Here is a 13,471-nt window from a genome sequence, read left to right as displayed (position 1 = left end):
TTTATATTAAAAAGCAGATGAGGAGACAGCTAGAAACTACTACATGAGAACCTCTCAGCTCTTCCTACTAGTCAGTATTCCTACTACTATTATATAGCTAGTTAGAAAGACAAGACCAAAGGAAACGAAAATACTGACTCTGTCTCCTTCTCCCCATTTCCCAAACCGTACGGCTACTTTAAAAACAACTATAGCTTTAATAATAACAAACTCTCAAACGTTTCTTTCATGTCAGTTGACAGTTTAATGTTCTGATATTTTTAACAGGATTCCCCCCAAGACTACATTTGAAACCATAAAAACTGAAAATTAAAATCAGCATGAGGCTATTAATGACAACTGACTACATTTAATTTTTTCACTATTTACAACCTAGCGTTAAAAAAAATGGACAGATTGCATACACAGTAAAAGCTAAAAAGAAATATTCTATTTACCACCATACTTAAGACACAAGTTTAGTTGCCAGGGGGAGGAGGAAGACAGCTAAGAAACGAGTCACTGCCGCAGGGCACTTCTAACTCAGCTGTCTTACTCTGCTGGGCCCGCCTGTTGGAATGTAAGCTATTACCGACAGCTTATTGTCGAGTTATCACAGCACTTTGTTAAAAAGCAAATAAAAATCTATTGTGCCTCCTTGAATTTCCCACTCTTGTCTCTTCTTTCATCTCCCTCCCACCCTAATCCTCAAGCCTCACAAGGACAGTGACAGCTGTTCCGGTGACTTCTGTTTGACAGCACAGTAGAGATGCTCTAACTGCTTGTCCATGGCCTGCCATACATGGCACCAACTAGTGTCTCCATTACTAGCTGACACAGCATCAGAACCAGGTACCATTGCAATTACAAACATTTTGGAGATCCAGTGCTCATTCTGAAAAAGTTATAATCGAAAGGGTTCAAACAACATCTCCTACCGTATAATTTTGCTAACAGCTCCTTCTGTACAATGATGCCTGATCACCCCCATGCTCCCGCCTCCTTTCACCTTTCTCCATAGCACCACATCACCGTCTGATATACTTTTCTCTATTTATAGCCTGTCCCCACCAAGGTTAAGCTCCATCAGGGAAACCAGTTTTTGTTTACTTTTTTCCTTCTGTTGAACCCTCCTTACCCCCAAACCTAGAAGGGCACCTGGCGCACAGCCAGCACTCAAAAAATATTCAGTCCATATAATTAATGTCTGATGGCAGTAAACATAAAAGTCGACTTATTCATAAACTGACTATATATGAATATACATACATATATGAATGTGCATATATTTACACAATATGTAAAGAGAATATTCAAATTATATGAGGAAATGATTTACAAAAATCTTTTTCAGAGTTACGCAGTCCCCTGAGTAGTGTCTTAACTTTATTTCAAATGGTTTTACTTTCCTTCACTCGCACACTGAGGTTTATTTACGCAAAAAAGCCACTTATGTCAAGACTTTTAACACATAAAAAAGCTATAAAAGCTTTCCAATTAACTAATAGGTTTAAGATTTGACTACAGAATTTTTAAAAAATTGGAGTAGAATTAGTGTCACAAGAAAACTCCTAAGGTCCGGTACATGGTGTAATTCTCAGGGCGGACGAGCTGCAGCAGCCACATCTACTTCTCCGGCCACAAGCCCCGAGATTCACTTAGCTCTGTGAGATCAGAGATGTGCTGATGTCAAAGGCGCTCCAGACACACAGATGCCTCACAGCAGCGAGAATGAGAATAAACAAACAAGCTAAAGACGCAACTTAGGATACAAGGTTTTGCTGGGCACATTTCAAAGCTATTCATGAAACCTTCTCAAAACTTTTCTGAACACGTTATCTGCGTTCAACATTACTCTAGCGGTCAAATATATCTCTCATTGATTTGACTAACATAACACTTGACAATCGACAAATATTTATCAGAACCTTGAGGTTTTAGTTGGCATGAACTACCACAAGAACCACCAGCATTTACAGCTCCTAAAAAAGCCAATATAAACTCAGGCTACATTAAAGAAATGAACTGTCCTAGGAAAGAAATAGTCCCACTGACACTGAGCAAGCAGACAACATCTGGAGTATTATGTCCAGTCTGGCTGCAATACTGTTATGTACAGAATGATCTTGGCAAATCAGAGAATCTCCAAAGAAAAGTGGCCAAGACATCTACATAGCATATTATATGAGAAACGATCACAGGAACTAGAAATGTTTAGCATGAAGAAAAAAAAGAATTAGAGGGTATGTGATACTTGTTAAAATACTAAAAAGCTCTATTTATATACCATATAAGACAGTGGTTAAGAACATGGGGTTTTAGGGGCTGGCCCCGTGGCTGAGTGGGTAAGTTCTCGCGCTCCACTGCAAGCGGCCCAGTGTTTCGTTGGTTCAAATCCTGGGCGCGGACATGGCACTGCTCATCAAACCACGCTGGGGCAGCGTCCCACACGCCACAACTAGAAGGACCCACAATGAAGAACATAAAACTATGTACTGGGGGGCTTTGGGGAGAAAAAGGAAAAATAAAATCTTTAAAAAAAAAAAAAAAGAACATGGGGTTTTAGAGTCAGATAAATCTGGCTTCAAACCAGTTCTACCAGTCATGAGCTATGCTACTCTGAGCTCTTCTTTCACACCCACATACCTCATTTTCCCATCTGTAAAATAAAGATAATAGCACCCACATCTCACAGGGTTGTAGTGAAAGACTATATAAAATAAAGTCAGATAATATGCATAAAGTACTTAGTACATACATGCCCACACATAATGTTAAAAAAGTTAGCTATTACTAAAATTATAAAATTATTTGTTTTTATCTTTCTCTTGAACTTCCCACCTCTAAACTTTTCCTTACCCCATTCATTCACTCTGCCTAGAATTTTCTTGTCTGCCATTCCAACTTGAAAATCCTATCCATTCATATAAAAAAGCCACTGATAAGGCAGTGATTTGGTAAAAATTCATAAAACTGCATATTAACACAGGTAAATCCTACAGTATGTAAATTATACCTCAATACACCTAAACTTAAAAAATATACATTGACATATTTGCTTATTTTTGTGAAAAGAAACCTAAGGATAAACCATAAACAAGTAAAAATGATTAGTATCAGGATGGAAAAAATGGAGTGGTGTAGATAAGAATAAGATTCTAAATACATCCTTTGATATAATTTTCACTTTCAAGTCATGTAAATGTTTTACATGTTTGAAAAAATTAAATCAAAAAGGGGAAAATAAAACTGCCAAAAGCTAAGTCCTTCAACTTTTATTAAGTGAAAGAAGCAGCTGAAGCTATTAATACAGATAAGAGCTCCCAGAGAGAATAAAAATTTAAAATAAAAAACACAAACTTTGTTTAAAAGGATTCTACTCAAACTCTTAAACTCTTATTTCTATCAAAATACTTTATTTGGATTAAACTTATGGTCATTTAGAAGATTTATATAATTGAAATAACTTTTTTTTTTTAAAGATTTTATTTTTCCTTTTTCTCCCAAAGCACCCTGGTACAAAGTTGTGTATTTTAGTTGTGGGATGTGGGACGCCACTTCAGCATGGCCTGGTGAGCAGTGCCATGTCTGCATCCAGGATTCAAACCAGCGAAACCCTGGGCCACTAAAGCAGAGCGCGCAAACCCAATCACTCAGGCACAGGGCCAGCCCCAAGTGAAATAATTTCTAACCCATGATTATACCACTGACTCCTCTCAATTTAATCAGGAGCCATTCCTTTCCATCCCCAACTGTCAATCCTAACCTCACCACAATTGTCAGTGGTATTTTTTTACTTTCTGGCTAGTGTCTTTCAACATTTTATGCCCAGTGTTTTCTCCCCTAATAGCAAGAAGTAAATAGAGAAAGTGACAAAATAATTCAACTTAGGTTTTTTAGGTGAGAAAACTTTTCCACACTTATGCCAGAATACTTACTGGCATTTCATCTATTCTCCCAGTGCAAACGCTCCCTCCTCTAAACTCCACAGAGCACTTACTATGCAACACTATCCACCCTTTAGTTACACAAATTCATCCTGCCTCAAACATCTGCACAGCTGCACACCTTAAAAGACAAAAGGTCTTTTCTAGGGGTGTTTGCTGTTTGAGAGAGAGATGGAAATAGAAAATGATAACCAGGAATCTTGGGTGAGCCAATAGAGGATATTTTGGGCAGAGAATAAAATCACTCCAGACTCACTGGGAACTCCTAAAAACAGAGATGCTGAAAAATGACAACAGCACCACCTAGAAGACCAGTTTTGCCACAAGGGAGTTCTTTTCTCTCCTGGCAGGTTGGGTAACACAGTACAAGAGATCAGCCTGTGACAGTGATCGAGTACACACCGGCTCTGATCAAACCACTAGGGTTTCAATTCCAATCCCGCCACTTACTACCTAGGTGATTTCAGGCCAGAGTTTCCTCATCTAAAAAATGGAAACCCTACCTCATGAAAGTGTTTCAAAAGTCAAATTAAAAAATGAATACATGTGGGGCTGGCCCCGTGGCCGAGTGGTTAAGTTCGCATGCTCCGCTGCAGGCGGCCCAGTGTTTCGTTGGTTCGAATCCTGGGCGCGGACATGGCACTGCTCATCAAACCACGCTGAGGCAGCGTCCCACATACCACAACTAGAAGAACCCACAATGAGAAATATACAACTATGTACTGGGGGGCTTTGGGGAGAAAAAGGAAAAAATAAAATCTTTAAAAAAAAAAATGAATACATGTTTAGCACAGAACCTAGCACACAGGAAACACTAAAAGAAAAAATAAACCCAATCACTCTCACAAATTACTATTATGAAAAGAGCACACTACTAAACCTAAATAGGCTCAGATTCACCAGCAACAAGCTACGTGATCTAGAGATGGTCACTTAAACTCTCTCTAAGTTTCAAAAGAATAGGAGTGCTTGAACCTTGTGTGTACTGACATACTCTCAACTGCCTAAAACAGTGTCTGGCAGTAATACACCCAGTACAGCTTTGTCGACTCAGTAAGTGGATGGAAGGTTGATGTGAGGGACCTTAAATTTTATCTCTACAATTCCTTTCTATTATAAAATCTTAATATTCTGAGAAAATAAAATTACTTACTAGATGCCAGGGCTTCCGCTTCAGTGGAAGGAACCTTGTAGATTTTCCCTCCCTTATAGACAAAGCTCCCTTCAGTCACTTTGAAATCCAGATAGCGAGTGACCTCTGTATAAAGCAGCATCTTCACCAGCTGACCTGTAACAGTCACATAATTCAAACTGTAACTTAAACCTTACTCCCTTCAAAACTTAGCAGAAATAAAAGTACATTTACTTACACTAATGGCTTCCCATTTTTTCTTAACATTGTCCAATAACTTCTACAAAAAGTCTCCAAAGCCGTGTTTTAAGTGAGACAATCAGAATGCACATATTTAGAAGTATTTTTCTAAATGTTACAACTTCATGGTGAATAACTTTATCAACTTGCTTTTATAAAAGCTACACAATAATTGTTAGAGGTATGAGGTTTAGAATTATAGTACTATTGCAAATGGGTTTAGGTTTCTTTAAAGTTCCTATTGTATTTTGAAGAGAGGCAACTCACAGGCAAAATTTTTCAGGAATTTGTGCTTTTCAGTTTCTAAGTCCATTTATATTTATTAAAATGAACATTAATTTCAGATAAAGAAAAAGGCATACAATTAAAAATATTACCTGCCTATAAACCAAAGAAATTTTGGTATATTAAAAATAGTAAACTTCTTTAAGAAACCAAACAAAACTATTTTAAAGCTCATTTGAAACGATAAATATACTATGAAGGTCAAAAAAAATTTTTTTTTTTTTTTTGAGAACAAGTACTGAGGAAAGCTTTATGCTGCCAGATATTCATAGGGTTTTCAGGGCCAACTTTTTCAGAAGTGGGTGGCCAGGTCCTTCTTCCTAGTCTGTCTAGTCTGGAAGCTCTGCTGAAACCTGTCCACCATGGGTGACCCTGCTGGTATTTGAAATACTGGTGGCATAGCTTTCAGCGTCATAGTAGCATGCAGCCACCACAGTATGACAACTGAAAGACAAGTGGTGTGGTTCCCTGACCAGGAAATGGAACCAGGCCGAGGCAGTGAAAGCCTGCATCTTAACCCTAGACCACCAGGGCTGGGCCTAAAAGGGGATTTAATAGCTCTTTCACATCGGTAAGGAAAAATACGAAATCTCAACAGAAAAATATGCAAAGCCCAGGGCTGGCCAATTCACTAAAGAATAGGAAAGCCAGTAAACATCTAGAAATCATTTCACCCACTAACAAATAGATATTTTTTTAAATCCATTATTTTGCCTAAAATTTTAATATGACAAAATGACAAAAACTAAAATGACTAATATCTGGGCTTGGTAAAGGTACTGGGAAAGATGCAGTCTCATGGTCTACTGGTAAAAGTAAAATTGGCAACATAAAGGAAAAGCCTTAAAAATAATTGCCTTTATCCCCATAGTACACTTCCAGGAGTATACAATGAGGTTCATCACACACACACACTCTCTCCCTCTCTCTGTCAAACGTTCACAATATATTGGTTGAAAAACATGTTAACTGGGGAAGAAAAAAGAAAACGAAATACATATATACGCATAGCCCAGCAGGTTATACACCAAAATATTAACCATGATTCTAAATGGTAACAATTTGGCCATGAAAATTTTCTTTCTTTTCTGCTTATCGGTGTTAATAAAATTTTAATAAAATAATTTTATTACTTATATAGTCATGCGCCACATAACATCATTTTGGTCATACAGGATGGTGTCCCATGAGATTAGTACCATAGAGCCTAGGTGTGTAGTAGGCTATATCACCTAGGATTGTGTAAGTACAGTCTGTGATGTTCGCATAATGATGAAATCACCTGAAGACACACTTCTCAGAACATAGCCCTGTTGTTAAGCAACGCATAACTGTATAAAAAATTTCGTGTTTACAATTTACCTCAAGAGAGTTCAGTCAGTTAACTTTAAATTTCAGAGAAAATACAAATAAGATCTTTCCATTAAAATGAACTACAAAATAAGCTCAAAAAAAAGAGAAAGGGTGGCACATACTTTATTTCATCGGACATAAATAAATAGACTTATACCAACAATTTAGTTTTTCAAATGTCATCTCTGAAAAAGGTACTAAATATCAGAGCAATTTTAAAAGATACGGAGCTCCTCTAATTAAAAATATGCAAAAAAGTAAACATGATAAAATGATGTTAAAAGCCTAGAAACTAGAAAAACATTAATAAGGCTGTTCCTGAAGGTCTAGTTACCTAAGGCTGTCACTGAAGCATCAGGAGGAAAGTCCATTATAAATGCTTACAATTTTGGTATGAATTGTGCCACATCCTAATTTTCCTTCTCCAGAACCAATTACTAATAAGTCACCCCCCTTCCCTCCATTCTCAACTTTGTGACTCTAGACACCTCTGATGGGCCATATTACTCACCATACTGTCTCCATTCAACAAAATCCGTTTCCACATACCCCAAATACTACTCTCTGTCAAGCATTAGTTTCTACTTTTAAATTGGATTCAACGTACTGTCATAAATTTAAGTTAGAATTCTTTACCATTAGCCATAAGGAACTTGGGAATTAGGTCAACATTCCAGTCCCTTCCTCTGCCCATGGACGCCGGTGGTGCTCCTGGGATTTTAAATCTTTTGTATAACTAAAACCAAAACAAAAAATACCCATAATGTAACAAAATTTAGTTTTCATTAAGCTATGCAACTATTTTTTGATGAAGTGGTTTTGCTATAACTAAATACCACTAATATGAGGTAAAGTATAAGGATGTTTCATTTTTAATCAGATAAAATTCTCAGCAAAGTTCCTATATATGTAAATTAAATATATTACTAAGCTAGTGAAAGCTAAAATAAATATTGCAGAGGTGGTATGTGTTTGCTTTTTACTAGCAGAAAAGCAAGAATACAAAATACATTGTCGGCAACACATTAGTTCTGCAGAAACATCCCTTATTATTTGTAGACATCATTTAAACTCATTCTCTCCTGAATAAAAAGTTAACGAAGGCTTAATTTTGCTTTCGTAGTTATGTAAGGAGTTAAAAATAAATTTGCAGTTAATTTATAAATTTATGAGTTGATTAGGAGCTCTAGATAAAAAGAAGCTTGCAGTTTAAAATGTGAGAATATTCATTCAAACTCATGAATTCTATTGCTAAGGTGGAAGAGAATAAGCAAACCTGCTATGTATTTACTCAATAAAAATCTCCAAGTCCTTGAGACACACAACACACACACACGAAGACAGCTTTGCTCGTCTTACTGAAGATTATATTAGGTGTAGGAGGAATGGCGCCAACATATCACCGTATCACTGCACAGACTATTTACAATGAAGAGATGTGGTGGGCATCACTTCACCCAGGGTCAAACTCAGCATCATGAATAGTGAGGGGCAACCAGACATTATGTGCCTCCTGATGTGATGCAACATGAAGGACCCAACAATACTTTCTTAGAAACTGGCCTAGACTTTTCCCAAAAAAAGCACTGGGGAGATTTTTGTAGAATAAGAGAATAAAGAGAAACACCACCAAAGGCAATGCTTAAACTGGTTTAAAAAAACACACAACTACATGGCAATATAAGACATTCTTGGAATCACTGGGAAATTTGAGTATCATATGGATATCGTTAATTTTCTTAAACGTGGTAATGGTATTATGATTATGTAGGAAAAATGTTATTCTTAGTAGATGAATGCTGAAATATTTAGTTCAAGTATCATGGTGTCTATTACTTTCAATGGTTCAAAACCAATAACAAAAAGGCAGACATGAAGCAAATATAGCAAAATGGTAACTGCTAAATCCATATGGAAGGTTTTTGATCCACTGGTATTATATTCTTTCAACTTTTCTGTATGCCCCATATAGAAAAAACTTTTTGATATAAATATGAAATTTATTTTATCAAAGTCATTATTTAAAAAGTAATTGATGAACGGGGCCGACCCTGTGGCTGAGTGGTTAAGTTGGTGCGCTCCGCTTTGGCGGCCGGGGGTTTCACCAGTTCAGATCTTGGGCACGGACGTGGCACTGCTCATCAAGCCATGCTGAGGTGGCATCCCACAAGCCACAACTAGAAGGACCCACAACCAAAAATATACAACTATGTACCGGGGGACTTTGGGAGAAAAAGGGGAAATAAAATCCTAAAAAAAAAAAAAGTAACTGATGATATCTATATATCTCCTATGAGGCACAGTACAGCTCATATCCATGCATGTGGATGTTGAACAAACCTCACACAGAGAAATAAATACATTTAGTAAAACACCCTTTGGAAATGCTTCATGTGCCCATATTCTAAAAAAGTAGGAAGCAAAGCAGTACAGGGAAAGGAGCTAAGCTCTGGAGACACAGAGCCTGGGTTCATAACACTTCTCGGGGATTTCAACCCCACAGAGACCATTCTGTCATCTGAAAAATGGGGATAAAATCTCTTTGAGTGACTGGGAGAATAAATAAGACCACGTGGAAAGCCCGTGGGCAGTGTGCCTGGCATACATCAGGTCTTCAGCAACAGGTGATCCTCTATGCACTCTGCTGAGTCTACACTCTATTGTTTTTTTAATATTTTTAAAGATTTTTATTTTTTCCTTTCTCTCCCCAAAGGTCCCCGGTACAGAGCTGTGCATTTTTAGTTGTGGGTCCTTCTAGCTGTGGCATGTGGGACACTGCCTCAGCATGGCTTGACGAGCAGAGCCATGTCCACGCCCAGGATTCGAACAGGTGAAACCCTGGGCCGCCAAAGTGGAGAACGCGAACTTAACCATGCGACCACGGGGCCGGCCCCCGAGTCTACACTCTATTAACTCTGAGAGTTAACAGATAACTGCTCCAGAGGGTAACAAAGGTCAAAATTTAAACTGAAATTTCTACAAGCCCCAAACTAGGAGCTCCTGAAAAATTATGATGATGCAGATAACATATTTAACGAAACAAAATTAAAACCATGTATAAGGAGTAAAGTTGAGATTCACCAGTAAAAGATTCAAATTATGAAAGGCATATTAATTTATTCTAATACTTACATCTTCCAGAGGAGTAATAGATGCACTTTCTCCTCCATAATATGGGTTTCTATCCATGTGAAGAACTTTCTTTCCATTCACCGACATTATACCTGACAGGATACATTCCTACAGGGAAAGCATAAGTATTTTCAAAAGAAGGAAAGTGCTACACCACATTTCAAATAGATACTGAATTTTTTGAAAAAAGGCTATCATTAAACGTTCTTTGAGTAATTAACAGTTAGATATGTGCAATATATGATGTAATTTAAGGACAAAGACCTAAAGCAACCAGGGTTCAAAATGTGGTCTGTGGACCCCTATGCGTCCCAAGGTTAGAACTACTTTCATAGTGACACTAAGACATTATTCACTCTTTTGACGTGTGCACTGATGGTGCAAGATCAATGGTGGATAAAACAAATCAAGGCAGTGGCTCTACACTGCATTAGTCATTATATTCTTCACCACCAGGCACTCACAGTTTCAAAAAACAAGGCCAATCTCACTTAAGAAGATCCTTGATGGAGCATTAAAAATTACCTCTGTTAGAATTCTACCAAACATTCAAAGAAGATTTAATACCTATCCTTCTCAAACTATTCCAGAAAATTGAGAAGGTGGAGCACTTCCTAACACATTCTATGAAGCCAACATCACCCTGATCCCAAACCCAGACACAGACAACACAAAGAAGGAAAACTACAGGCCAATATCACTGATGAACATAGATGCAAAAATCCTCAACAAAATTCTGGCAAACCAAATACAGCAATACATTAAAAAGACCATACACCATGATCAAGTGGGATTTATACCAGGGACACAGGGATGATTCAACATCTGCAAGTCAATCAACGTGATACACTACATTAACAAAATGAGAAACAAAAACCACATGATCATCTCAATAGATGCAGAGAAAGTATTCGACAAGATCCAAGATCCATTTATGATAAAACCTCTCAATAAAATGGGTATAGAAGGAAAGTACCTCAACATAATAAAGGGCATATATGACAAACCCACAGGCAACATCATACTCAATGGGCAAAAACTGAAAGCCATCCCTCTGAGAACAAAAACAAGACAAGGGTGTCCACTCTCACCACTCTTATTCAACACAGTACTGGAGGTTTTGGCTAGAGCAATTAGGCAGGAAAAAGAAATTAACGGAATCCAAATAGGCAATGAAGAAGTGAAACTCTCACTGTTTGCAGATGACATGATCTCAAATATAACCCCAAAGAATCCATTGGAAAACTATTAGAAATAATCAACAACTACAAAATTGCAGGGTATAAAATCAACATACATAAATCAGTAGCATTTCTATACTCTAACAACAAACTAACAGAAAAAGAACTCAAGAACACAATTCCATTCATAATCACAACAAAAAGAATAAAATACCTTGGGGTAAATTTAACCAAGGAAGTGAAAGACCTATACAATGAAAACTACAAGACTTTCCTGAAAGAAATGGATGACGACATAAAGAGATGGAAAGACATTCCATGCACATGGATTGGAAGAATAAACATAGTTAAAATGTCCATACTACCTAAAGCAATCTACAGATTCAATGCCATCCCAATCAGAATCCCAATGACATTCTTTACAGAAATAGAACAAAGAATCCTAAAATTCATATGGAGCAACAAAAGACCCCGAATCACTCAAGCAATCCTGAGAAAAAAGAACAAAGCTGGAGGCATCACTATCCCTGACTTCAAAGCATACTACAAAGCTACAGTAATCAAAACAGCATGGTACTGGTACAAAGACAAGTGCACACATCAATGGAACAGAATGGAAAGCTCAGAGATAAAACCACACATCTATGGACAGCGAATCTTCGACAAAGGAGCTGAGAGCATACAATGGAGAAAAGAAAGTCTCTTCAACCAATTGTGCTTGGAAAACTGGAAAACCACATGTAAAAGAACAAAAATTGACCATTCTTTTTCACCATTCACAAAAACTCAAAATGGATCAAAGACCTAAAGGTAAGAACTGAAACTATAAGGCTTCTAGAAGAAAATATAGGCAGTACACTCTTTGACATCAGTATCAAAAGGATCTTTTTGGACACCATGTCTTCTCAGACATGGGAAACAACAGAAAGAATAAACAAATGGGACCTCATCAAACTAAAGAGCTTCTTCAAGGCAAGGGAAAACAGGATTGAAAGAAAAAAACAACCCAACAATTGGGAAAAAATATTTGCAAGTCATATATCCGACAAAGGGTTAATCTCCATACTATATAAAGAACTCACACAACTCAACAACAAAAAATCAAACAACCCAATCAAAACATGGGCAGAAGACATGAACAGACATTTCTCCAAAGAAGATGCATGGATGGCCAATAGGCACATGAAAAGATGCTCATCATCACTGATCATCAGGGAAATGCACATCAAAACTGCATTAAGATATCACCTTACACCCATTAGAATGACAAAAATAACTAAAACAAATAGTAACAAATGTTGGAGAGGTTGTGGAGAAAAAGGAACCCTCATACACTGCTGGTGGGAATGCAAACTAGCACAGCCACTATGGAAAACAGTATGGAGATTTCTCAAAAAATTAAAAATAGAGATACCATACGATCCAGCCATCCCACTACCGGGTATCTATCCAAAGAACTTGAAATCAGCAATTCCAAAAGTCCCATGCACCCCTATGTTCATTGCGGCATTATTTACAATAGCAAAGACATGGAAGCAACCTAAGTGCCCATCAACTGATGATTGGATAAAGAAGATATGGTATATACATACAATGGAATACTACTCAGCCATAAAAAAGGATAAAATCGCCCCATTCACAACAACATGGATGGATCTTGAGGGTATTATGTTAACTGAAATAAGCCAAATAGAGAAAGACAATCTCTGTATGACTCCACTCATATGTGCAAGTTAAACACGTAGACAAAGAGAACAGATTAGTGGTTACCAGGGGAAAGGGGGGTTGGGGGGTGGGCACAAAGGGTGAAGTGGTGCACCTACAACATGAATGACAAACAATAATGTACAACTGAAATTTCACAAGGTTGTAAACTATCATAATCTTAATTAAAAAAATTTCATTGAGTACTATAATAAGATAGTAATTGCAATAAATTTGTTTCTTACAGGGCTACCCTATTCTGCACTCATCTACCTTTGCTCAAGAATCAGTGATTAAATCATCTATAACATCATTATTGCATGATAATGAAGCTTTAGCCTTCTGTGTCATGCTAAGTCTCAGTATTTCTATCAAAAGAAGTGATCCTGACATTATGAAATGTCCACATTGATTCTGTATTCTGTACTTAGTCTTTTAACTTAGAATTCCCAAAGATTACAAAATGAGAGAAAAAGATAATACAGTTGTGGCATTCAAGAAATAAATTTTAAGTAGAC

General features: G+C 37.2%; 1 protein-coding gene across 1 annotated transcript in view; it reads right to left on the bottom strand.

Annotated features, from left to right (window-relative positions):
- Positions 1-13,471, bottom strand: part of GDI2 (GDP dissociation inhibitor 2) — a 31,265-nt gene that overhangs the window by 7,445 nt on the left and 10,349 nt on the right. Inside the window, exons 2-4 of the mRNA XM_044762313.2 lie at positions 10,069-10,176; positions 7,573-7,672; positions 5,080-5,214 (exon numbers count right to left, since the gene is read on the bottom strand). Of these exons, the coding sequence (XP_044618248.1) occupies positions 5,080-5,214; positions 7,573-7,672; positions 10,069-10,176 (343 nt within the window). The remainder of the gene's footprint in view (positions 1-5,079; positions 5,215-7,572; positions 7,673-10,068; positions 10,177-13,471) is intronic.

Source organism: Equus asinus, chromosome 29 (assembly GCF_041296235.1).
Source record: "Equus asinus isolate D_3611 breed Donkey chromosome 29, EquAss-T2T_v2, whole genome shotgun sequence".
Taxonomy (NCBI): domain Eukaryota; kingdom Metazoa; phylum Chordata; class Mammalia; order Perissodactyla; family Equidae; genus Equus; species Equus asinus.
Note: the sequence above shows the minus strand (reverse complement) of the source record. Positions and strands in the feature narration are given on the sequence as shown.